The sequence below is a fragment of the Anoplophora glabripennis genome, unplaced genomic scaffold (assembly GCF_000390285.2).
Source record: "Anoplophora glabripennis isolate ALB-LARVAE unplaced genomic scaffold, Agla_2.0 scaffold170, whole genome shotgun sequence".
Taxonomy (NCBI): Eukaryota; Metazoa; Arthropoda; class Insecta; order Coleoptera; family Cerambycidae; genus Anoplophora; species Anoplophora glabripennis.
In genome coordinates, this window is record NW_019416299.1 from 288,030 (window position 1) to 315,823 (window position 27,794).

At 35.3% G+C, this 27,794-nt stretch overlaps 1 protein-coding gene across 2 annotated transcripts; it reads left to right on the top strand.

The window, feature by feature from the left end:
* On the top strand, nucleotides 1-27,011 carry LOC108903977 (TATA-binding protein-associated factor 172). Of its 2 annotated transcripts, XM_018706341.1 has the most exons (17): nucleotides 1-126; nucleotides 537-582; nucleotides 811-1,052; nucleotides 2,417-2,560; nucleotides 2,624-2,793; nucleotides 2,854-3,043; nucleotides 3,115-3,290; nucleotides 4,355-4,675; nucleotides 5,019-5,688; nucleotides 9,316-9,909; nucleotides 11,481-12,887; nucleotides 16,873-17,492; nucleotides 17,553-17,761; nucleotides 19,250-19,462; nucleotides 19,522-19,743; nucleotides 19,804-20,057; nucleotides 26,630-27,011. In XM_018706341.1, the coding sequence occupies exons 2-16, from the start codon at nucleotides 569-571 to the stop codon at nucleotides 20,051-20,053; spliced, it is 5,442 nt and encodes a 1,813-aa protein (XP_018561857.1). In that variant the 5' UTR covers nucleotides 1-126; nucleotides 537-568; the 3' UTR covers nucleotides 20,054-20,057; nucleotides 26,630-27,011. The 2 variants fall into 2 exon arrangements, with proteins under 2 accessions (XP_018561857.1, XP_018561856.1); XM_018706340.2 differs by lacking the exons at nucleotides 1-126; nucleotides 537-582; nucleotides 811-1,052; ... (2 more) ...; nucleotides 2,854-3,043; nucleotides 3,115-3,290 and adding an exon at nucleotides 4,057-4,230.
* The last annotated feature ends 783 nt before the right edge of the window (nucleotides 27,012-27,794 follow it).

Consider the following 27,794-nt stretch of genomic DNA (forward strand, 5'->3'; position numbering starts at 1 on the left):
GCTTCCCCTCTGTGAAATCTACATATAAAAAAATATTTATATTATTTATTTTGTTAAAGGGTGTTATTTGTAGCATGAGAAGGTACAGAATGATGTTGGAAATTAAGTGACCACCGTCCAAAACAGGTGAGTGATGATTTAATGAAGAAATCTATTAAAATTTGTCGCTAAATTGGATAAAAAATGAAGTTGAATAATCTCCATATTACAAATAAAACAGTACGAGTTCTTATTGTTGTTGCACGATTCTGTGCAGTCGATAATTCATTTTTTCATATTCTAATTGCATATGATCAATACATTATGATTAAATTCTCTAGTTGTTCAGATTTTGCCTTTTGGATGGTTTTTAACCAAGTAATATGTTTAATAGGATTAGAATGTACAAAAAATTAGGCCAAGTATGTTAAATATGATTTACATAGCCATATGGATGTTTTATCAACATGTATGCAGATATGTTAGAAATTTATTTTGCATAATGAATTCCATTTTTTAAGCATTACTCATTTTTAAAACCAAAAAAATTGTTACAGATTTAGGGGGAAAATAACCACACAACACAATAATGACTTCTAGTAGGTATGTATGCGGTGCATTTAAAATGTGGTTTATCAACTTTATAGATATTTGAGCTTATGAAAATAGATTTATGGTATAGGAATTTCCTCCATGGGTTTTTAACGTAAAAAATTTTCCTTTCTATACCAGTTTTGTAAAAATTTTGGAAAGTTAGGAAAAATAAACTTTAAAATCAAGCAAAGTTGATACTTAAATTGTATTTTTTTTATTTACTTTTTTTTCTCATAGATTAGACCGGCTTTTCCTCCTTCTGGAAACAGGCAGTTCCTCTATAACCAGGTCTGCTGCTGCCAAACAGCTGGGGGAAGTGCAGAGGTTGCATCCTCACGAACTAAACACATTGCTATCCAGAACCACTACTTATTTAAAATCCGCAGATTGGGAGACTCGTATAGCGGCTGCTGAGGCGGTCAGGGCCATCGTTAGCAATGTCCCCCAATGGAAACCGCAGGGGGTCAACGTCAAACCAGGTAATTTTGATTTAATTAATGATAAAATTATATTTGCAGTTCGGAACTTTTTTATCCCGCTTCTGATCTGTCTGAATGAGTCTAGAAATTTTTCTCTGTCATGCCGTGTTTTGCTTGCACAATATTATGATAATGGGTTGTTAAAGTACTTGTTTATTTTTTATTTATAGAAGGAAAGACAAGATAACCTTTGACACGGTGGATAGAAATTCAAGAGCCTAAATACCTTAAATTATCATTTAAAAGATCATATTTGATAATTTTTCAAGGATTTGCAAGATTGGAGTGTATTTCATTATTTTACTAAGAGCTCTACCTTGATAGTGTGTATTAATTTCAAAGCACATGCTTAACAGTTTTTATTAATGTGAAGTGGATTTTTAATTTCATTCCAATTTACAGATGATTGTCAATTTTTTAAGTGTAGTGCTGCATAAAACGAGATATTATCAATAGTTTAATTTGCTTTGCTGATATTACCTCCCACTACAGCTCACAATTTTGATAATCATATCCTAGAAGCGAGCTATTATTACTTTGCTTTTTTAATTTCCCGGAATTATACTTCCCATTTTTATAACGATAAGGCGATAAGCACAATGCGTGAAACGGTTTCTGTTGATTGGATCCACCTACATTTGAAAAATATTCAAGAATGGTCGATTATAATAGTAATTTTATTTGCAATTTCTAATTGAAAATTATTAAATCAATTTTTGTAGGGACGAATATATAATAAATATGTAAGATTTATATTTTCCAATAAAAAAAAAATCGTTTTTCAAAAACTGTCGTCAAAAGTGTCTTTTTTGTCACCTAGCTGTAAAATTCTTTTATGTTCTAGAACGAAAATGTCAAAAGAATTTGTCATTTTCTTTTGTATTAAAATTGTGAAATAATTTTTAAAATGTTTCGAATGTATCAAACTAGTAAATATTTTATAGTTATTTTTTATTAATTAATTCATAGAAACTATTAGAAAATGAGTTATTAATAATCAGTTTTGAAATGAACATACATTTGAACATACATTGGAATATTCGTATAAAAATACCCAGTACGGCAGCTGTAATATTTTTTTTTTGTGCAGTTGACCGACCAATAATTTTTTTCACCGATAGAAATTCCAGTCTAAAATAATCGTCCCACAAACACATTTTAATACTGCTCTCTCGGAAGACAAGGAATTTTTAGATTTCCTTAGATGTAGCAGCCCGTATCAATGTGCGAAATACACAAACAAGTGAAAAGAGCCTATCCCTCGTATTTATGCATCTAAGTTTGAGTTCTAGCTGTCAGTGCGGCAAATATTATTTTTTTTCTTAGTAAATGTACACACGCTCATCGCGACAATTTTTTCGCAGAAGACGGGAACCAGGTGCAGTCTCTGTCGTGCGTGGGAAGGTTGCGATTCGAACATTTTGATATGGCCAAGGTTTTGGCGAATAGCACCCACCTGATGGCTTCGGAAGGCAAAGAGTTCGATTTGGAAGAGGATTCATCGCTAGGTAATAACGAAAACGACATGAATAATTCTTTTTTTCATTTAAAAATCGATTCCGCCATTTCAGGCATAGACAATAAAGAGAGGATGGCCAAACAAAGACAAATGCTCAACGCTAGGCTAGGTTTAGACGTAGCGGCGAAATTAGGGATGGATACGTCGTCTTTATTCAGTAACGAGGACTTGGTCGCTAATAACGGGAAGCCTGAGATCTCTTCGAATATTGTAGACTTAAGGGTGCGTATCGTCCGAGAACTCGTACAATTTTTTTATGCCAGTTTTCTTTTTTTGTTTTAGAAAAACGTTAGAGAAGTGATATCTCCTAACGAGGGACTGAGTTCCAGGGAGATGAATCGGGCCAAGAGGAAAGCGCGGCAGGCCGTGAACAAACAGAGGTCCCGAGAGGCCATGGAAGACACTAACGGAGAAGAAATAGAGAAGAAAAGAATTAAGACTGACGTTAAAGAAGAGTATATTATACAGTACGGTAAGTTCGGCATTTTAGTGGCTCGCTTGTAGAAAAGAGTGTTAGGATTACCGTTTTTTTTTTTATTTCAGATTTGGAGGCTGGAGATGCTGGCGACTGGCCCCTGGAATGGTTCTGCGACCAGCTCAGTCAGGATCTCTTCAGTTCTTGCTGGGAGACGAGACACGGGGCCGCGACTGCACTCCGCGAAGTGTTGACTGTACAAGGCGACGGAGCTGGACGGGCCACGTACATACCCTCGTGTCAGGTGAGTTTTTTAATAAAAATTGTTCAGCGTACAATTCCTTTGTTTGTGAATTTATTAAATTTATATACACTTGATTATTTTTTCGGTAAGGACTGGAAACTTATCCACATTTGAATTTATGTTTTAATCTTTAACAGTACCGGAAAATAACCTTGACTTCACGTCCACTATATAATTCACAATCATCAATTGTGAAGTAAAAATGGATGTGAAGTAATTGAATCCTTGAAATATTTTCAGACAATGAATAATGAGAATAATAACTGCTTTTTAATGATATTAAGCATAAAGCAAATACCATGCCCATATTAAGTGGTCATCTACTGAGGTCCTACAGCATGTCTTGTTTGATATTTTACATTATCATTTACTTGGTAGTTCCATTATAAGCATATCAATTTCACAAAAGTATTTTTGTATCTTCATATGAAAAAAAAGTCGAATAAAAAAAAGAGATTTTATTACTATAGCTCCCTGAGGGAGTGTAGAAGTTCTGTGAGTGCTTTTTCTCAAAATTTTTGCAATTGAAATCAGATCTCTAAAAATTCTCAGATTCAATTACTTCACATCCACTTTTACTTCACAATTGCATTCTGTCTCGATTCTAATGGATGTGAAGTAATTGAATTTGTGGATGTGAAGTAATTGAATTCCTGAAATATTTGCAGACAATGAATAATAAGAATTGCTTTTTAACGATGATACTCATCTACTGAGGTCTTGCAGCATGTCTTATGCAATATTTTACAGTATCATTTACTTGGAAGTTCTATTAGAAGCAAATCATGTGACAATGAATGAATCTGTGGATGTGAAGTAATCAGTGAAGTAATTGCGGACGTAAAATAATATGACAGCTAAAAAGTGACGTTAAATTAAAAATATTAATCAACGAAGTAAAGCTTTCGCTGAATCCTGCATTTTATGGCAATTTATCAATGTAAGAACAAGTTAAATATATAATTATTTTCATTCTAGAATATTTTCCAATTCATCTATATTTTGCTGTGTATAATAGGTATAATGATATTACAGTCGATATTAAATCGTCGCTCGTTTCACAGATGGAAACTTACCATCAGATCTGGCTGGAGGACATGTCCATAAGACTATTGTGCGTCCTCGCTTTAGACAGATTCGGCGACTTCGTCTCCGATGCCGTTGTCGCTCCGGTGAGGGAAACGTGCGCCCAAGCGTTGTGCGGTGTGCTGAAATTGATGAACGTGCCGGCCTGCAACGGGGTGCTGAAAATCCTGCTGCAGCTGCTGGATCACCAGGAATGGGAGGCGCGACACGGCGGTCTGCTGGGTTTGAAGTACCTGCTGGCGGTGAGGGAGGACATGATAGACGTTTACCTGCCCGAGAGTTTCCCCTTCATCTTACAGGTGATGTATCGAGAAGTATTTATATAGGGCGTTCCAATGTTCCGTATATCACAGTTTCTTGGGGTCAAAATGTGGCGACATTTGAATTTAACTCTAGAGTTGCTTCATTTAGCCACCAGAGGGCATTGAAGTTGACAAAGAACTCTAGTTTTCTCCAAATAATTCCAAAACGTTTTATTTGGATGTATTTTTTTTTCTAATTATTTTTCACTAATTGAGCTGAAAAAAAATAAAAAAGTCGGAAAAGGAAATTTAAAATGGACGTATGATATTGATGTTGTTCTTAGTCAAGGATCTGCGGTTTCACCTACACAGAACATTGGACAAACTGTTTCCGTTACAGGGTTTATCGGACGCTGTGGACGACGTCAGTGCCGTGGCCGCCTCGGCTTTGATCCCCGTTGCCGAGAAACTCACCAAACTCGTACCCGGTTCCGTCCCCCTCGTCGTCACCAAACTCTGGGACCTCCTGTCCGAGCAGGACGAACTGGCGGCAGCCTGCAACAGCTTCATGGGCCTCCTAGCCGCCATCTTGAACCTACCGCAGGCCCAGGCGTTGCTACCGCCGCAACCCTTGAATGAGGTGGTCCCGAGGCTGTGGCCTTTCCTGTCGCACAGCACGTCTTCGGTGAGAAAAGCCACCTTGCAGACCTTGGGGACCCTGACGGAGAAGCCCAAGGACGGCACGTGTCTCCTGTGGGACGCGCAACTGCTGCAGGACGCCATGCGCCACGTCTACCAGAGGGTGCTGGTGGAGCCCAATAGGGACGTGCGGGACGTGGCCGAGAAGGTGTGGAGTAATCTGGTGAGGAACTCGGGGCTGGTGGAGTTGTTGCACGCCGCCTGTCCCTTCATAACCGTGTGGTTGTTCCTGGGGATGCAGCCGGTGAGGGTGCCGTTCGACGCCAACCTCCTCATCCTGGCCAAGTCGCACGGCCACAAGAAGAAAGGGGGGATCGACGGGTTGCAGAATTTCGATCACACGGTCGTTCCTCCCAAGTTGTACATTGCCGGTGAGTAAACGTTAAAAGGTACTATTTTTACAGGGTGTTTTCAAATCCATGTCATAATTTACGGATGTTGTCCCTTCAGATCGAAAATGTTTTTGGTGATTTCAGAGATTTCAGAGATTTGTCGTGATAGAAAAAAATTTCAAAGGAAAAGAGTTGCGCAATATTCTTTTTCTTAATCGACTGATAGGAATACATTTTCTTTTAAATGACAGCATATCAGATTCTCCTTGAAGTAAAAATATAGTGATTTCAGAGATTTCAGAGAATTGTTGTGATAGAAAAAAAATTCGAAGGAGAAGAGTTGCGCAAATATTTGCGCAATATTTGTTTTTCTTAATCAACTGATAGGAACACAGACATTTTCTTTTAAATTCTAGCATATCAGATTCTCCTTGAAGTAAAAATATAGTGATTTCAGAGATTTCAGAGAATTGTTGTGATAGAAAAAAAATTCGAAGGAGAAGAGTTGCGCAAATATTTGCGCAATATTTGTTTTTCTTAATCAACTGATAGGAACACAGACATTTTCTTTTAAATTCTAGCATATCAGATTCTCCTTGAAGTAAAAATATAGTGATTTCAGAGAATTGTGATAGAAAAAAAAATTTGACGGAGAAGAGTTGCGCAAACATTTGCGCAATATTTTTTTTTCTTAATCAACTGATAGGAACACATTTTCTTCCAAATTTTAGTAAAAATATAGTGATTTCAGAGATTTCAGAGAATTGTGATAGAAAAAAATTTTGAAGGAGACAAATATTTGCGCAATGTTTTTTTTCTTAATCAACTGATAGGAACACACAATTTCTTTTAAATTCTAGCATATCAGATTCTCCTTGAAGTAAAAATATTGTGATTTTAGAGAATTGTTGTGATAGAAAAAAATTTCGAAGGAGAAGAGGCGCAAATATTTGCGCAATATTTTTTTTCTTAATCAACTGATAGAAACAGACATTTCCTTTTAAGTGATAGCATATCAGATTCTCCTTGAAGTAAAAATATAGTGATTTCAGAGATTTCAGAGAATTGTGATAAAAAAAAAAATTCGAAGGAGAAGAGTTGCGCAAACATTTGCACAATATTTTTTTTCTTAATCAACTGATAGGAACACACATTTTCTTCCAAATTCTAGTAAAAATATAGTGATTTCAGAGATTTCAAAGAATTGTGATAGAAAAAAATTTTGAAGGAGAGACAAATATTTGCGCAATGTTTTTTTTCTTAATCAACTGATAGGAACACACATTTTCTTTTAAATTCTAGCATATCAGATTCTCCTTGAAGTAAAAATATAGTGATTTTAGAGAATTGTTGTGATAGAAAAAAATTTCGAAGGAGAAGAGTTGCGCAAATATTTGCACAATATTTTGTTTCTTAATCAACTGATAGGAACACACACATTTCCTTTTAAATTGTTGCATATCAGATTCTCCTTGAAGTAAAAATATAGTGATTTCAAAGAATTGTTGTGATAAAAAAAAATTTCGAAGGAGAAGAGGCGCAAATATTTCCGCAATATTTTTCTTCTTAATCAACTGATAGGACACACATTTTCTTTTAAATTCTAGAGCAAGGGTCGGCAACTGGCGGACTGTCCAAATTAAAATAAAAAATAAGAAATATGAATTTTTTTTCTGGACCTCGTTAAAAATTTTCAAAAGTATCCGGACCCCACCTAAAATTACTTGCCGACCCCTGTTCTAGAGCATCAGATTCTCCTTGAAGTAAAAATATAAATTTGTTGATAATAGGTGACATAATTACTAGAAAATTATACCATAAAAATACTGTTATATAATTTTTTATTCTGATGACGAAATAAAACAAGTAAACATTAAATTATAGCAAATGCAAAACAGAAAGTGGGTAATTAAAAAAAATATCCTTAATTAGATAGGAAGTCGAACAGAATAATTTGTCGAAGAACTGTTTACTTTTTGTTGGAAAACGGTGTCTTGAACCAAAATGGATCTTGTTTTTATTTTTTCCACATTGAAGAATTATTGAAATACTTAAATAATCAGGATATAATAAAAAAAAAACAACTAAATATACAGGTATAATTTCATATTTACACGGAACTACCTTTGACCTTCAGAAACAAGTATAAATGGTATATTTTTTCAAATTCCGTCGAGAAAGCTTGATTTTTTAAATATTTTTTTACTAATTTTCATACCCTACCGCTGAACAAACTAATGCGATCTCAAACAACAGCGCGCTTTAGTCGCAGAGCGTGCTCAATTATGAACTGGGCTGTGCATTGTTGTCAAATCTCATATTTAAAGGAAAGATTATTAAAAAGCAATGAGTGAACGCAAAAAACCTGTGCTTTTCGCCGGTTTTTTCACAATTCGCAGAGAATTTAAAAAAATACATAAAAATATATTTTTGGTCGCAAATTACTTGTCGTAAAAAACTGAAATGAGCATAGCTTTTGATATTTTGAAAATTTAAAAAATCACCCCTACTTAGGGGTTGAAAAAATGCCAAAAATGAAGAATTTGAATATTACCAATTGATATAAAAACTATTAGCTTGTGAATTATATTAATATGTTTTTTTTGTTGGAATTTTTACAATTATTTCTATTCTCTATTTTTGAGGATGATTCCACCCCCTGAGCGCGCTTAAGGGTGGATTTTCTAATTCAACATGCTTATTTCAGTCATGAGAATAAATCTTTCTTTGTATCAAGAATCATCCGATAGAAAAATACACATGCTAGTATTTTTATATTTATTGGTAATATTCAATTCTTCATTTTGGGTGTCTTTTCAACCCCCCAATAGGTGTGTTTTTGAAAATTTTCAAAAAACTAAAAGCTATGCTCATCTTAATTTTGTACGACGAGTAATTTGAGACCAAAAACATTTTTATCTATTTTCTTTAGTTCTCTGCGAATTGTGAAAAAAAAAGGCGATTTTTGCGGTCACTCTTTCCATATCACTCGCCGTGAGGTACCACTCTTTGATGTGCAACTTTTGCTGAGTGGGTGTTCGTTACGAGCCTTATCATTCCACAAAAACAAAAATTTTATTCGTTTAAGCAATATTCTCGTTCTCTGAATTTGTTCCCGTCCAAAAATGTTCTTATTCGGTACTTATAAATCTATCTGATACCGTCTTCTTTGTTCCTGACAAAAAGTGGGCTCTAGTCATATCCACTCTTTCTCCATTCGTATACATGTTTTTCATAATGTCGTACAAAAACTTGCAAAAGTATGATAACTGCAAAATAACACGTAATATTAAACAATTGCTTAAAAAAAAATTAATTTACAATTAATAACGCATCTCCATGCCAATATTAGTCAATATTTATTAATCGTATAAAAATTTTTAATTTTTTAAATGATAGGATGTTTTTTTTTACTGTTCAGCGCTTCGACCACAGTGATATCAAAAATACATGATGACTTTAAAATGACACGTCACTAAGTTATACAAAAGCAATCGGTTTTACAAAATTATTTTTCATTGTCCCTTCTCACAATGTATGTTAATTTGAAAACAACTGGTAGTGCTGATAGTGCATTATTAAGCAAATTCTGGGTACATAAAAATTTAACTCGATCACGATCGAGGTTGTACTCTATAACTAAACAGTTATTTTTATGTATTATAGGTAGCGAGACCACCCCAGTAGCCGTCCGCGAACTGAACGCCATGCAGGTGCGCTGCATGGCGGCGCGTATGCTCGGCCTCCTCTCCTGCTTCATAATCAAACCGGCCCCCGGCGTCGATTACTCGGCCGATCTAGAAAAACCCGTAGACTGCTACGTCAAGGTCCTCCTCGTCCACCTCAACTCCAAATCCGCCCTGCAGCGCATGATGACAGGCCTGGTGGTGGCGGAGTGGGCCCGGCTCAACGACCAACCTCAAGACTGCCCCGAGGCGCTCAAGCAGCGCCTCCACACCTGCCTGAACGAGTGCGTGTACTTCGACGAGATCGCGCACAGCTTCACCCGCCTCGCTCAAGAAACCAGGGATTTCGTGGCTACGCTGAAGCACTACAAGGTGCCGATAAACATACAGAACGACAGCGTGTTCACGCTGCAGCACATCGAGCAGTTGACGGGGGCGGAGACGCAGCAGGTCCTGGTCAAGTTCAAGCTGAAAACGAAGATACAGGAGAGCCTGGAGGAGAGGAGGAGGAGCATCCAGGGGTCCGCCACGCAGACGAGCAACGATCAGCTGATGCTCAGCGTCAGCACTTTAGGTAAGAAGTTTTTTTAAGAGGTTTTTTTTTCTCTTTTGAAGCGTAAGTGTTCAGACTTTCATGGAAAGTGTATGAATAAAGGTGAGTTATAACAGTTTCTGAGGCAAACGTAACAGAAGAAGTAAAACAGATATAAGAAATAGTTTATTTGGCCTTGAAAAACATCCAGATTTGGCAAAAATAAAAGTTGGGGTTTCTTAGAAAATCAATTTTGAAAAAGAAAAAAAATTTTCTCGTTTTTCTCATTTATCTCGGAAAATTTTAAAGCAATTTGAATTTAAAAAAACAAAACAGGTGAAAACTGATGAAATTCTGCACATTAAGAAAAAAACTTTTCGATAGGTCAAAATGGCGGCCACTTGAAAAAAATATGCATTTTGATTTTCGGGATAACGTCATCGCGATGTAAACTTTGAAGTGGCCCACAGAGCTCCAATAACTTTTTTTCGGAAAAACAAAAAAACGCGTCACAAAAAATACAAAGTAAATTAACATCCCAGTTTCAAAAAAATTGAAGAGGTCGATTATTTTTGTTCGTTGCATCCATACGCAAACTACCATTGATCAATGTGAACTGTTGAAATTAATTTATACAATTTAGTATTAGCTACTTGCAAAAAATGTGTTCTTTCATTGAAATGCTTTTAACTTTATTAAAAGGAAGAAACTATCTGACTTCACTTGTTAAAAATGCAGATATACCAAAAAGAAATAATTTTTGACATTTTAAAGCAGACTTGTCCTATGGAAAAAATGTAAACAACTATTTTTGTGAAACATTTAGTAAATTTCAAGACAATTGTTTTCCAGTTTTTAAATAAATAAAATAAAATGTATCGATTTTGTAGTACGAAGATAGTGTTGTGCTTAAATTTTAGCTCGAATTTTAGTAATTATGAATTTCTTAAAACAGGAACTTAACTTTTAATCAAATTACGTATTTGAAAAATATATAATTAAAGTACCCAAAGATTCACGTCGTCCAAATAATCATACGTATTAAAAATAACTTAAGTTCTTACCAAAAAGTAAAATCGAGTAATTTTTAAATGCACAAGTACAAAACAAACTACAACATATGTTCAAAATGTCCACCACCGTTTTTGATGCACACACGATACCTTCGAATCCAATATTCGCGCACTCGCTGGAAAATGCTTCAAGAAAAGGAAATAGTGGTATGCAAAAAACACTCATACACAGTCCAATTCCAGATACCAACTGAATTGCGTATTGCAGCATTGCTCGATATGAATTTTATCGAATTTTACAAGGCTAATTATTTTTTAGAATTAAGAAGTTCAAAAAAGTGATAAACATTGTAGTTTATGGTATTCTATGCACGCATTTATGTCAATATTTCTAAATTATCCGAACTTTGGTACATCAAGTTGGAGATTTTGATAATGTTTTTCTCGGAAATGGTTGAATTTAGTTGAGTTGACCCAAGTCATAAGGGTTTTTTGTTTATTTTAATGTATTCTATCGTCCGTTAAAATTAAGGCAGTCAAACTTCTAACACCCTGTATAAACAAGGAGTGTTTCTTTAGAGTATTGTTTTTTTTATACAGCTGCGCTTTCTGGTGCCATCGTGATGTTCCGAGCCCTCCCCGACAAGCTGACGCCCGTCGTCAAACCGTTGATGGAATCCGTGCGTCGCGAGAACGACGAGAACCTGCAGAGAATCGCTGCCCAGCACCTTGCCATCCTGTTAGACCAGTGCAGGGGCCGCACGCCTTGCCCGAACGACAAAATAATAGCGAACCTCTGTACGTTCCTGCGGTGCGACCCCGAGTTCACGCCCGTCGTACACAAAAATCACGGGGAGCACAGCAAAGACATGCACAATAAACCGGGGAATTATAACGGCATCGTGACTCTCAATAATCAACAGAGAAACGCGGAACGGGCGGTGTTCAAACGATCCAATAGCACGGGGAGGGGTCCCGGTAGGCCCCCGGCCATGGATATACCCTTGGAGGAGCTCCTGAAAGAAGAAGATGATTCGCAGAGGATAAACGGCATTCAACGTCGGGGCGCCACTTTGGCTCTGACCGCCATCACGGAGCATTTCGGTGCGGAACTCCCCAGCAAAGCTCCGAAACTGTGGGAGTTTATAGTCGGGCAGCTGTCCGAGGCCATAGATCCGTACAATTTCGACTCGAACGTTTTGTACAACAGAGAGGGCCAAGCGGAACAGCTAGTTTGGGCGCTGCAAGTACTCGAAGTCAACAGCGCCAGCCTACACAAGTCCCTCCTACCCGAAGTGATGAACAGGAGCTTAGTGAGGCTATGCGTGTTGCTGTCGCACCCTTACCGCGCCGTCAGACACTTAGCCGCGCGCTGCCTCGCCGCTTTCGCCAAGTTGGATTCCGTGAAAGTAATGGAACTGATCGTTAGCATAGTGCTGCCCAAACTGGGCGCCACCGACTGTGATATAGACAGGCAGGGGGCCGTGGAAGCCGTCGCTTGCATCGTGGAGGCCCTCCAGTTCGACATCATACCCTACGTGGTCCTGCTGGTGGTTCCGTTGCTCGGCCGCATGTCGGATCAGAACATGTGCGTGCGTCTCATGGGGACCTACAGCTTCGCTACACTAGTCCAATTGATGCCGTTGGACGGGGGCGTACCCGAGCCCCCGACGCTTCAAGGCAGCTCCCTCAACGAGAGACGCATCAAGGAGAGGGAGTTCTTGCAGCAGCTGCTCACGCCGTCCACCATTCCGGATTACGTGGTGCCGGTGCCGATCGCGGCCCAGCTGAGGAGCTACCAGCAGGCGGGCGTGAATTGGCTGGCTTTCCTCAACAAGTACAAGTTGCACGGGATACTCTGCGACGATATGGGGCTGGGGAAGACGTTGCAGAGCATCTGTATCCTGGCGGGGGATCAGTATTACAGGGACCAGAAGTACAGGGAGACCAAGTCGCCGGACTGCGCTCCCCTGCCGTCGTTGGTCGTCTGCCCGCCTACTTTGACAGGTATGTTGCATTTAAGAGTTTCTTTTATTCAGCCAAGCGTTTTTTTTACAAATACTTTTTATATCGGTTGAATGAGGATCATATTTTTGACCTTTTGAAGTGCGTATCATAATCTCAAATTCCAATCTTTAGACAAGCTGTAATCTTTCTTAATTCTTACACACATGTTTTCACATCTCAAAGAAATTTAGCAATGAAGACACACAAACACATTCCATCACTAAACACTGACCCAACTTTATAAGATTATGGACTTGCGCGAGGCATATCGGCAAATACCATTCACTTTTACTATAAAATTAAACTTCAGCACAACTATACTGCACTGTACAACTAGGCCAAGCAAATACAATTTTTACTCGAAAAAAGTCGTATCCGCGAGATTATTGTAAAATTGTCTTAAGGAACATAATACAAGACATCTCTCATCTCGTTAGTCAAAAACTTTTATTAGCTAACTTTTCTATTTAAACAAATAAGTGAGGAAAACAGTTTTTTCACTTTGCAGGGAAAACCATCGATTTTAGCGAAAAGTGATTATCTACAAAATGAGACTTGTAAAATTAAAATCGGTTAATAAACAAAAAAGTTATTGCAAAAAAACTAGAAAAGTGCCAATTTTTTAATTTGTTTATAACTATTGCATTTATTGTTAAAATTTTATAAAACCTATGACAAGTTGAGGGATTTGTCATACTTCAAAAGTGTGCCAAAAGTGGGCGCTGTAGGTGCAATAGTTTTCGCACATTCTATTCGTTTATAACGGAGGTTCCAAAAGTTATGAAGTTTAAGCCTCTGTACAGGCGTTAATTTTCAACCAAACATGATTCTGAAAGCGTCATTGTAATCTTAAAGACGCAATTAAGCGACCTATTAAAAAATATCACCGTTTTTTTGACATTAACATTCTCAAATTGTGCATTAAAAAACCGTGCGTTTTTCGCTTATAAACAATTTGAATAACATTGTTGCTATTTATGCTATCTCACCGAAAATAGGTGCAATGGATAGCTGGAAAAAAAATACAGTTTTAAAATAAAAAAAGTGCCCTCTACGACCAACAGGAGCCAAGATAAGAATCTTTTTTTAAAAAATCGTAGCGCAATTGTTTATAAATATTAAGACTTGAATTTTTCGCAAAATAAAGTTTACGACGTAAACTACGATTTCCCGTGAATTGCATTGAAAAATGTGGAAAATTAACGACTCACGAGCCCTTTAAAGAGAAGGTACTCGCTAAGTAAACTGTCCGGCGGCCGGCGGCGTGGTGGTGGGGGAAGTGCGCGCTGTAAATTTTGCAATATCTCGGCTTCTATTCATCGTAGAAACTTTTTTTTTTTTTAAACTGGGGTAGCTCGACGAAAAAATAACAATGGGCATATTTACGAATTCGTAGAATAGCCCTGAACCCCAGAAAAAATGCATCTTTTATTATTAATTTTTTTTAATTTACAAAAATGTCACAAAAATTATTGTTAAACGAAATATTAATTAAAATTTCAATTTCGGAATTATTTTACTATTATTAAATAAATAAATGAAGCTATCGTTCATTTAAAAAGTTATTTCTTTTACATATTAAGGCAAAGTAAACTTGTTTTTTCAATATTTTGTTAGCTATTTAATTACGATTTAAATGTAAAATTAAAGTAAAAATTCACAAATTATTTTCAAATTATTATTTATTGTTAAAAGATTTAAAAAAGAATAAAAAGCATTTGAATTTATTGCAAAATTCTCAAAATTAAAAAATATTAAAAATAACGCGGTCGATAAAATTACAATTTTAACTTCCTGAAATTTTAATATATAAAGTTTTTTTATTATATTTATTACTAATTTTATAAACATAATCAAAATTAATTCAAAAAATATTAATCACAACCATTTTCAATAATAGATATAAATAATGCAATATAATACAATTTAAAATTTAAAATTTTTTCTATTTTTATGAGAAATAATAATTTGAAAATAATTTATGAATTTTTACTTTAATTTTACATTTAAATCGTAATTAAATAGCTAACAAAATATTGAAAAAACAAGTTTACTTTGCCTTAATATGTAAAAAAATAACTTTTTAAATGAACGATAGCTTCATTTATTTATTTAATAATAGTAAAATAATTCCGAAATTGAAATTTTAATTAATATTTCGTTTAACAATAATTTTTGTGACATTTTTGTAAATTAAAAAAAATTAAGTATAAAAGATGCATTTTTTCTGGGGTTCAGGGCTATTCTACGAATTCGTAAATATGCCCATTGTTATTTTTTCGTCGAGCTACCCCAGTTTAAAAAAAAATTAAGTTTCTACGATGAATAGAAGCCGAGATATAGCAAAATTTAGAGCGCGCACCTATTTAAACTTTGGATTTAACTTTTCTCGCCAGCGCTACCGCTTGGACGAGCTTCCCCCACCACCACGCCGCCGGCCGCCGGACAGTTTACTTAGCGAGTACCTTCTCTTTAAAGGGCTCGTGAGTCGTTAATTTTCCACATTTTTCAATGCAATTCACGGGAAATCGTAGTTTACGTCGTAAACTTTATTTTGCGAAAAATTCAAGTCTTAATATTTATAAACAATTGCGCTACGATTTTTTAAAAAAAGATTCTTATCTTGGCTCCTGTTGGTCGTAGAGGGCACTTTTTTTATTTTAAAACTGTATTTTTTTTCCAGCTATCCATTGCACCTATTTTCGGTGAGATAGCATAAATAGCAACAATTTTATTCAAATTGTTTATAAGCGAAAAACGCACGGTTTTTTAATGCACAATTTGAGAATGTTTATGTCCAAAAAACGGTGATATTATTTAATAGGTCGCTTAATTACGTCTTTAAGATTACAATGACGCTCTCAGAATCATGTTTGGTTGAAAATTAACGTCTGTACAGAGGCTTAAAGTTCATAACTTTTGGAGCCGCCGTTATAAACAAATAGAATTGTACGAAAACTATTACACCTACAGCGCCCACTTTTGGCACACTTTTGAATTATGACAAAACCCTCAACTTGTCATAGGTTTTATAAAATTTTAACAATAAATGCGATAGTTATAAACAAATCAAAAAATAGGCACTTTTCTTGTTTTTTTGTAATTACTCTTTTGTTTATTAACCGATTTCAATTTAACAAGTCTCACTTTGTAGATAATTTTACAAGCTGTCTGCGAGTCACTTTTCACTAAAATTGATGGTTTTCCCTGCAAAATGAAAAAACTGTTTTCCTCACTTATTTGTTTAAATAAAAAACTTAGCTAATAAAAGATTTTGACTTACGAGATGAGAGATGTCTTGTATTACATTCCTTTAGACAATTTTACAATAATCTCACGGATAGGAATTTTTTCGAGTTTCTCTTTTATTTCCGCTAATTTTCCTGGTGTAAAATTCTATTTTGAATTCAGTGAAAACTAATGCTTAGCACAGAAAGTCGCGAAAACTAAAATAAATGTAATAAAACAAAGCAGTGACAACAATTCTCGTTTCACAGAAATAACATTTCTTCCTTAGTGTCATGTTGTCATGTCCCCTCAGGCACTTCACCTTAACTAGATCAATTTCAGTGGTCATTGGCAATGAGATTCGCATACTAAACAGTGTGCTTTAAAAAAATAGCAAATGTTTACATTTTTTTTATTTTAAAAATTTTATTAAAATCTTTATTAAAATTATGTTTGAACATAATGTTTAAGATTTAAGAATAGCATTCAGTGGATTTAGTGCATTATAAAGATCTTATAAAGACCAAACTTATGCATCAAACCTTGAATTTTGACAATATATTACACAGTTTGTCTAAATATGAATTAACGCACAAATAACAGACTTTCCTCCACTCTAACGCAGTTTTTTTATAAAATGAAGTTAGTTTGAATCTCAAATTACTTTTTGTTGCAAAGAAATTTGTAATTTGCCGCTTTTGAACATGCGGCATCGTAAATTCACACAAAATTAACCCGGAATTTCCGTCCTTCTAAGGCCACTGGGTATACGAAGTCGAGAAGTTCCTGAACCAGAAGTACCTGCGTCCGCTACAGTACAACGGCTCTCCCACCGAACGGGAGAAACTGCGCCACAAATTCAAAAAGTATAATCTCATCGTCGCATCCTACGACATCGTCCGCAAGGACATCTCCTTCTTTGCCAACATCAAGTGGAACTACGTCATCTTGGACGAGGGCCACATCATCAAGAACGGCAAGACGAGGACGAGCATAGCCATCAAAGCCCTCGTCGCCAACCACAGACTGATCCTCAGCGGAACGCCCATCCAAAATAACGTCCTCGAGCTGTGGAGTCTGTTCGATTTCCTCATGCCCGGTTTCCTCGGTACGGAGAAACAGTTCACCGCTAGATATTCCAGGCCGATTTTGGCCAGTCGCGATCCCAAGTGTTCGCCGAAAGACCAGGAGGCCGGGGTGTTGGCCATGGAGGCGCTGCACCGGCAGGTGTTGCCGTTCTTGTTGAGGAGAATGAAGGAGGACGTGTTGGACGACCTGCCTCCGAAGATTACGCAAGATTACTACTGCGAATTGAGTCCGTTGCAGGAGCAACTGTACGAAGACTTCTCCAAGTCGCAGGCCCATCAAACTTTGCAGGTTTGTACTTTTTTTTAAGTAAGAAAATGTATAGTTCGTAACAATTTTTGTTTTTTACAGGAGTCTATTTCTTCTGGAGCGACAGTGAGTTCCATGCAGGGCAACACGCATATATTCCAGGCCCTAAGGTACCTGCAGAACGTCTGCAACCATCCCAAACTAGTTCTTAACCCGTCCCACCCGCAGTACCAGCAGATCGTGGCGCAGCTGCAGCAGCAAAATTCCAAACTGGAGGATATCCATCATTCCGCAAAACTTCCTGCTTTACAGTATGTAATTTTTTAAATTTGTTTCTCTCGCCTTAGATTTTTAAATCCCATGACCACAGCTCCACGTTTGCGTTGTTCGTAAATGAATATTCAGTATTCGTTCAGCTTAATGCATGTATGGATAAAAATTTGTATTCGTTCACAAATATTCGGTATAACCATAATCAACACAGGTTGTGACTTGTACTGTTCGTATACGAATATTCAGTATTCGGTCAACTAAATGCATGTAAGGAAAAAAATTTTGTATTCGTTCACAAATATTTGGTATAACCATAATCAACACAGGCTCTGACTTGTACTGTTCATATACAAATATTCAGTATTCGGTCAACCTAATGCATGTATGGATAAAAATTTTGTATTTGTTCACAAATATTCGGTATAACCATAAACAACACAGGTTCTGACTTGTACTGTTCGTATACGAATATTCAGTATTCGGTCAACTTAATGCATGTACGGATAAAAATTTTGTATTCGTTCACAAATATTCGGTATAACCATAATCAACACAGGCACTGACTTGTACTGTCCATATACGAATATTCAGTATTTGGTCAACTTAATGTATGAATAAAAAATTTGTATTTGTTGGTATATATTCAGTATATATTGCATTTTAAGAAAATAAACAGCCCCAGCTCCACGCTTATGTTGATTGTGTAAAAAAATTCAGTTTTGGATAAAAAATTTGTATTCGTTCACAAATATTCTTATGGTATCTTTAGAAAATCAACAGAACTGTCTCCACAGTTGTGCTGGTCATGTATGAATGTTCAGTATTCAGTCAACTCAATGCAAATATGGACAAAAATTATGTATTTACAAATATTCAGTATATTATATAGCATCTTGAGAAAACTAACACAGTTTGTTGGTTGTATAGAGGTATTCAGTATTCGGTCAACTTAATACAAATATGGATAAACATTTTGTATTCGTTCACAAATATTCAGTATAAGTATATAGCATCTTGAGAAAATTAACAGTTTGTTGGTTGTATAGTATTATATACTTATGTTGTTTTTGGACGAATATTCATTACTCGATCAACTTACTGCAAGTATGGATAAAATTTTCTATTGGCAGATATTCTTTATATAAGGCATCTTGAGAATAACAACCAAGCCCAGGTTCATATTTGTGTTCATAAAAGATAATCAGTATTCGCTTATCTTAATGTAAATATGGATAAAAATTTTGTATTCGTTCACAAATATTCAATGTATCTTTAGAAAATCAATGCTGTTCTTGCACTGTTTGTGTACGGATATCCAAAATTTGGGCAATTTAACGCTTGTATGGGTAAAAATTAGAATTTGTTGGAAAATATTCAATTTTCGGGCCACCTATTTGACTTAAAAATTCATATTTCTCGACAAGTATTCATTATATTTGGATGAATATAAGTGTGCAAAATTCACCAATATCCGTTGACGTAAGTGTGGGAATAGTCTTTTAGACTTTATGAATCGTTGTTTTCAGACAACTTTTGCAAGATTGTGGCATAGGCATAACGGAAAGCATCTACAAGGAGTCCACGGTAGTCAACCAGCACAGGGCCCTGGTCTTCTGCCAGCTCAAGGCCATGCTGGACATCATAGAGAAGGACCTATTCAAGAAGCACATGCCCAGCGTCACGTACCTGAGACTGGACGGCTCGGTTCCCGCCGGTCAACGCCACACGGTTGTTACAAGGTAAACGCCGCTCGTCTAACGTGCAATCGAACGAATATCTCACAGATTCCCCGTCTTAGGTTCAACAACGATCCCTCCATCGACGTCCTCCTCCTTACGACCCAAGTCGGGGGCTTGGGTCTCAACCTGACGGGGGCGGACACCGTCATCTTCGTCGAACACGACTGGAACCCCATGAAGGACCTTCAGGCCATGGACAGGGCACACCGCATCGGCCAGAGGAAGGTCGTCAACGTTTACAGGCTGATCACCAGGGCCACCTTGGAGGAGAAGATAATGGGGTGAGTCGGGAGCCCGTTTATTGTTAACGTTCACGAATCTTGACGTCGCCACCTTTTCAGATTGCAGAAATTCAAGGTGCAGACGGCCAACACTGTGATCAGCGGGGAGAACAGCCAGTTGGAGACGATGGGCACGGACCAGTTGCTGGACCTGTTCTCGCACAAGCCAGGCTGGAGCGGGGACGGCGGTTCGTCGTCCAGGTCGAACGGGGGAGTGCGTGCCATTCTGGAGTCGTTGCCCGAGTTGTGGGACTCGCGGCAGTACGAGAACGAGTACGATCTGTCCCAGTTCCTCACCAAACTGCAGTAGAAAGGTAAGTTGTGGTCGTGTGTGAGGTTGCAAAGTGAAATCTTTGGCGAAAGGCGGTTTTCGATCGAGAAGGAAATCGTAATATTTTTAGACGTCCAGATTTGTTTTGAAAATAATTATTTATGCTGTTTTATAAAATATACATAATAAAAAAATAAATAAATGCATTTACTGATCCGATAAATTCGAAATATTTTTTAAATCAAGATGTTAATAAAAACTATTTTTTACAATTTTTTAAAGCACTGCGTTTAGTTTGTGATTTTCAGTGTTAGTGATCGCCGACATTGGACCCGGTTTGGGTGAAGTTGCAGAAATTACCTTGTTTAATGCTAACAATTAATATGCATATTTGGAAACTAATTTTTTTGAAATTGAAAATAAGAACTTTGAAAAATTGTATAGTATTTTTTTTATTGGAAATCTATTAAAGCAAAGTTGTAAATGCTCCCATAACAACTATAAAAATCTATTCTTTTTAAATTCTACATTCCGATATATTAAGAGCTGTGGGTGGTTTTCACTCTCGCACAGATCTCAAAAAAGGGACGTTTCAGGGCGGGAAAGGCTTTTTTCGCGAGCCGCGTTTTTTGTCGCTTGGGGCAGGCATTTCGGTGAGGTTTTTCCGCGTTTTCCTAGATAAATTTTCATTTTCCCGAGGCTCCTCGGCGATAACGGCAAATTTTCGCTGTGGGAGAGAGACAGAACCCGATGGGAACGCCCACCGACGAACGTTTAAAGAGACGATTTGTGACACTAAAGGCTTTTTTCCGAGCATCGATCAGGGATTGACTCAGTTCTTACGCGCGTGTTTCGTCGTTTCTTCGCCGCCACGGGACGTTTTCGAAAGGTATTTTGTACTTTTTAATGCCGTTTGCTTTTTAAAAAAAGGTTCTGCACCTTGCATCTCTCTTGCGAAACCCCAATAAGTATTCTCTCTCGTCTATATCGCCCTCAACTTTTATTAGGTTAAATGTAACAAAATTTAAGACGAGATTAAGAATATTTTGACACAAACTGTCACCGCGGTTGAAACGTCAGAATTGTCAAAACCAAATTTTCCGATCCCGACGTTCCCCGCGGCGCCAGTAGAGCGATAGGCGATTATTTTTACGTTTTATATCGTTCCGAGCCCTTTGCGGACGATTTTACGGTAGAAAAATGAAATTTTTAACATTACGGAAATTTTTATTTGCTTCGGCTATGAACGGGAGGCGATGATGGCTCAGCGGTAAAAGTGTCGTGTTGCNGGAATTATTTTACTATTATTAAATAAATAAATGAAGCTATCATTCATTTAAAAAGTTATTTTTTTTATATATTAAGCCAAAGTAAACTTACTTTTTCAATATTTTGTTAGTTATTTAATTACGATTCAAATGTAAAATTAAAATAAAAATTCACAAATTATTTTCAAATTATTATTTATTGTCAAAAGATTTAAAAAAGAATTTGAATTTATTGCAAAATTCTCAAAATTAAAAAACAGGGTTCGTAGTGGCTGGGAAAACTGGGAATACCGGGAAAAGTCAGAGAATTTGTTATTCTTCATAAAAAACAGGGAATAGTCAGGGAATTTAAAAAATATTCATGAAAGTCAGACAATTTGATGTTTGCAACTCGAAATTTTGTGAAAGCCGGCTCTGGGTTCTTGAAAGAGAAAACTATTTGTGGTTTTGAAACCTTTATAAGAGGTTGTTAGGTTATAAAAAAGATTATGGAGTCCAGTCGAGAAAAAATTTAATGCATAAACACCAATTGGTATGTAAAAATNCAGAAAGGTTAACTCCGCGTCAGAGCAGTTTGCCGACCTTTCTAGTAGTCTTTAAAAGCGAAATATTTTCTAGTATATTTAGTGCAATTTTCTTATTTTTTTATCATTTTTTTTTCTGAATTGCATGAACAAATCACGTTTTTTTGGGTACTGTCATATTAGATTTTGAATAAGAAAATTGTTAATACAATTTTTTACAAAATATTCAGAGTATTGTATAAGTGTGTACAATAAATTCAGGACTGCATTCCTTGGAAAATTTTAATGGGGGTTTTTCACAGGAGCGGCTGAAAATAAAATTTCCACCTGGGTGAGAGGGTAATTTGGCGCCCAATCTCCCATAAAACCAAAAATCACCATGGTGGAGAAAAATTAAAAAATAATTGATAGAATTTGTTTATTTGTGAGTATATTATACTTCTGTTTAGTTTATATTCTATGGTTGACCCCCAACTTAGATTTCTGTACCTACTGTTATTACGGTTAGTTGATCTAGGGATAGATGGCGCTGATATTAGTTTTGTAGATGATCAAGGCTGCCGGACTGTAAATAAAATAGTTGATGTAAAATCGTTGCTAATAAACAGTACCCCAAGTAATACCCAAACCTTTAAATAAGTCTTTTATCAATAATCGTTTCACGGTAACGATGTAATGTATATATTCTACTATAGTGTAGCCTACAATATACTGTGTAAAATTTATTTATTTAATTGGGGTCTCCTCTAAAAACTTACAGTCTACAGTCTATTAAAGGGAGTTGTTGTAAACTGGTTTTTTAAATTTTTCTCAAAAACTTGAATATAAGCAAACGAAATTTGGTGTAATTATAGTGCTTATGGAATCACAATTTACGAGCATTTTCCTGGTTTGCTATAAAGGGGTCCATGTTTTTTCTACAAACTTTTTTATTCTTTCAGATTTTTTAAGCAAATTATATTTTAAGATGCCTTTGTTTATTCAGAAACTTTTTTGTCAATTTTTTTTTAATGGTAATTATTTAAATTAGTTTTTTATTTATGTACTTCTTTTTTTCTTCTTTTGATCAATAATATGTGGTAACTCTTTCTAACTGACTGTTAAAATTATCAGTTTGGTAAATATCTAAAAATGTAAGTATCTGCTTTTCAAATGATCGGGAGTCCTACAAAATAAACATGTGTACCATTTTTTTCTGTCATTCAAATTCATAATTTTCAATCATGGATCATTAATTTAAACCTGTTATTGTTTTTGTTTGACATTTACCAAAAAGTGTTGCAGTGACAACAGACTACTACGAATAAATTACACGCAAGCTCAGAATAAGAATTCATACTGTATTTTGCAACGATCTAAAAAAATATTTTTTTCTCAAAAACAATACAAAAGAGACAAAAAAGTTTCTGAATAAGTAAAGGCATCTTATATTATTTCGCTTTTGAAATTGAAAGGAATTAAAAAGTTTGTAGAAAAAACATGTCTTCACTCCTTTTTAACAATCCAGGAAAATGGAAAATATGCTAATAAATATGATTCTCTCAATACTATAACCACACCCAATTTCATTTGCTTATATTCAATGATTTTTGAGAAAAATTGAAAAAAAAAACAGTCTACACCACCCCCCTTCAATAGACTGTAACTTTTTAGGGGAGGTTTCAATTAAAAGAAATTATATGAAAGACCCCCATTAAAATTTTCCAAGGAAACCAGTCCTGAATTTTTTGTACACACTTATGCAACACCCTCTATATTCGATTATTAAGTCTTGTATTTTTTTAAACCCTATTTTATAGGTATCACACTAATTTATACAAATTCAAAATATTTTTTCAATGGTCTCTATTACCAGAAATCTAGATATACAAAATACAGGGTGATTCACAAATGGTGACCAAAAATGAAATCTCGTATTTTTTGGTGAATTTTAATATAAAGTTTTTATCTAGGACGCTACGTTAAAAAGATACAGGGTGTTAAACTAAAATATTTTCAATTATTTTAAATAATTTAAAAACTAGTAAGTAAAATAATTTGAAATTTCATGCGACAGGATTTTTTAGAAGAAATTGCTTAAAGTTTCAATACCTTTAAAATAGAATTAAAATTGGCACCATAAATAAAATCGTGGAAGGTGCAGTTTATGGTCAATCTAATAAAAAAAATATTTGATTTTTATTTATTTATTAACAGACGTAAATACTGGAAAAGTGCAATGCCAATTTACAATTTATAGATTATCGCAAAAATTGTAACAAGAATACATTTTTGTAAAGCCTTCAGTGATCTATCATAATTAGAGAAAAAACAAAAAATGTGAGCCCTGTAAGTAAAGGAAATAGTGGACAACGAAAAACTAAAGTGATCAAAGTTTCATAAAATCGTTTCAACTTTTTTTTTTAATTTTAACAGTCTGTATCTTGAAAACGCAGCTATTTTCATTAATTTTTCATGTAGAGTCCCCGATTAGAGCTTGACCAAACGTGTCAGTTGTGCCCAGTATAAAAACCTTTCACTTTACTATTAAACAATTACACAATGTTATTTTTCACCTTTTTCATTCGTAAATATAAGAATTTGAAATTCACGTAGCGTATATATATTTCCAAAGCTCCTGTTGTCACCTGATTCGACAAACTGGGTCGTGCCGGGCCACCCGACCTACTTGTAAATTGTGCCAGCTGGTCGTGGATTATTTGGGCCAGGAACACGCCGACCTTGGCCCACTGGCCGCCACATTGATTGGCCCATTTTCCAGGTTATGGGTGAGGAGGGGGGGGAGGGGGAAGAGCGACCTGGAAAGGCCCAGCTGCCAAAGGGAATTCTGATGTGGAATTAGGGATGAGGGAGATCCTTGGAAATGCTCGAGTTCAGACTCGGATGTTTAATTTGCTCTGTCGATAGAAAACTTCAAGCCCGCATTTTTTTATTACTAGGTCATGTAAATTTACTTTACTTTGAAGTTGATTTAAAATAAATCTTTAGACTTTGGAACAAATAAAAATTGGGCTAGTATTTTTGTATTTTTTTCGTCTTAGCAGGTACTGATTGGGAAAAATTGAGAAAACTTGGAATTTCCTAAATTTTCTTGGAATCTTTTAAAATTCCAGTAATAATCGGTCCTTATCTACCAGGTGCTGCCACTGGATATCTGTTCTCTTTTTTTATTATATTCAGGATGTTCCAAATTCCATAAATTAAGCTTTATTTGTTGATAAAACTTTTCAAAATAAGAAAAAGTTTTAATTTTCTTTTTATGAAGAATATTAATAATCAGTAAATTTAATTTTTTTTGTCTGTAAGTATTCAAATTTATAAAAAAAAAATGTTTTCAGGAATTTCAACTTGAACACCCTGTATCTCAACCCACAACCTATTACAATTTAGTCAAATATTCCACAAATTTTTTGAAAAATATGCCTTTAATTTTGGTTGATTAAAACAATGCCATTTGCTTTTAAACTAAGGATACAAGGTGAAACAGAATTTGTCCAATAAATAAATTTTGAATGTACAGGGGACTGTTACAAATACAATTTTGTAAAAAAAAACGGACAAAAAATTGAAAGAATTTCATTCCCAACAAAAGAAATAAATAAAATTTTATAACACCTATTTTATATTGGCAAATTCACCTGCTTGTGCCGCTATTGTTATTATTAATTAATAAAATTAATTTGTTTTATTAATGAATAAAATATTTGACATGCCTGATGTTACATCAACTGTTCAAAATTTTGTTCACCGACATGTAAACACATTTGGGCCCGTCTTACTTAGTTTTTACGAACCACAAATGCTTCACCATAACATCAATGTTGTCTTGCTTCATCATAAATTAAAACGATATCCATCAACTCCGAGTTGCTATACAAGTAAGCCATTTTCGACACTTGAAAAACTAATGTAAACACTATCGCAACAACGATAATACAAAAATCGGATTTCAGTATTCGGAATCGCATGGAGAACGCATTGTGTACAGCGCACAACGAGAATGACTCTAGACTACAGTAGGCCAGCGATGTAAGGGTTGTAAATACTATAACTTCAATAATTGTTTTTCTTGGAAACTATAAGGATTTTACAAACAATTTTTACGATATTGACCCCCTTTGTGAAGTGGACCAAGAATTTTGATAATGATGTTGATTGAAAGACGGTAGTTGATGAAGAACTTACCTATTGCTTGGAAAATTTGTCAAATTTTAAAATATCCTGGAAATATCAGGGAATTTTTTGGTCAAAATTTGGTCAGTTTTAAGGTTTTTTACGCTCTAAATATTTGAAGATAATGGTACAGAACACTTACTTTGGGCAGAGAACAACATGAAACTGAGCCATGATGGCAAAGTTCAATCATTTCTGTATTTTTTTTTTCTTTCGTCGAGCGACTTCAGTTTTATAGTTAATTTGTTTGCAGATTGGCATTCAATGAATAAAAAAAATGCCCATTAAATTATTAAAAAATTATATATAAAAAAAACACTAATCAGATTGGTTCTTTTTTATTTAATTTTAAAAGATATAGAAAAAATAAAGTTCCTATAATTGTAATATTAAATTCTGTTTAGAATTTTGCTGTACTTTTGAGTAACCAAAGTTTTTGATTTGGATATGTATTGTCTTAACTTAAATTTCATGTGAATCTTCTTGTAAAAAGCTCTTTTGTATTGGGTATTCCACAAGGATGCCCAATAGACCCCTTTTTAAGACAAATACTATTTACCTTAAAATATTGTCTTCGGGGTCTTGTTAACTTTTTGCAGGGCTTTAATAATTATTGAAGGTACATATAAATATATGTTTTTTTTTTTCAGATACCACCACATCGTCGGAGAGCAATAATATATCTGTAAGTAAAGTTATGATTGTCACACGATTAGAGAAAACTACCAAACCAAAGAATTTTTCTATTTATTTATATCTTAAATAACCATATTACCTACCTTGTAGATGTGTTATTATTTTATTATCCCGTTGTAAGAATAAAATTCTGGGTAATCTGTAACATGGTAGTTTTTTTTTGAAATGGGAAAAGAATCGTTTCCAAATTAAATTACATTCAATTATCGTTTGTCGAGGACAAGATTTTACATTCTTCTTCTCATTTCTATGCTGCATTGTTGAAAATAGTATCGTTTATGTATGAAATGTCCACTTTATTTCGGATAGTATTAATTTGTGAAAGTTAATGTTTGATAGCAATAAATAAATATTTCATAATGACTAATATTTCTCCATACCTGGTTTGATGCTGCTTTTTTTTCTTTTTATTTAATTATATTATGGGAAACAACTACTCTGCGGACTACAGCCCCATCCAGCATTGAGTAGTTATCTCCCACGATATCAGTTAAAAAGTTTATTTCACCTGGTGCGAGACAAGTCGTGCTTTGTGCCAGTAGGCATTAAGTAACAATTACATTTAAAATTTGACATGCACTTCATAGGTTATAATTCATAGTGCGACCTATGCGGGTAGGTATGAAGTAATTCTTTGCGTCAGTAGGCGTTGAGTAGCAATGACATTTAAGGTAACATACTATGTAGGTTATATCTCACAGAGCGACTTACTGCCAAGTAGGTACAAAGTAATGCTTTGTCAGTAGGCATTTATTAATAATGACTTTTAAGACGACAGTAGGATTGATGACAACTACTTTGTAGGTTCAAAAGTGACCTATGCCAGTAGGTACGAAGTAATATTTTGTGTCAGTAGGCATTGAGTAACTTTGACATTTAAGATGACACATACTTTGTAGGTTATAATTCACAAAGTGACCTATGCCAGTAGGTACGAAGTAATGTTTTGTGTCAGTAGGCATTGAGTAACTATGACATTTAAGAAGACATATACTTTGTAGGTTATAATTCACAAAGTGACCTACACCAAGATGTACAAAGTAGCGCTTTGTGTCAGTAAAGTTGAGTTTGTTGGTAGAAATGTTTGAAAGCATGTGTTAGATCGTAATAAAAAAAAAG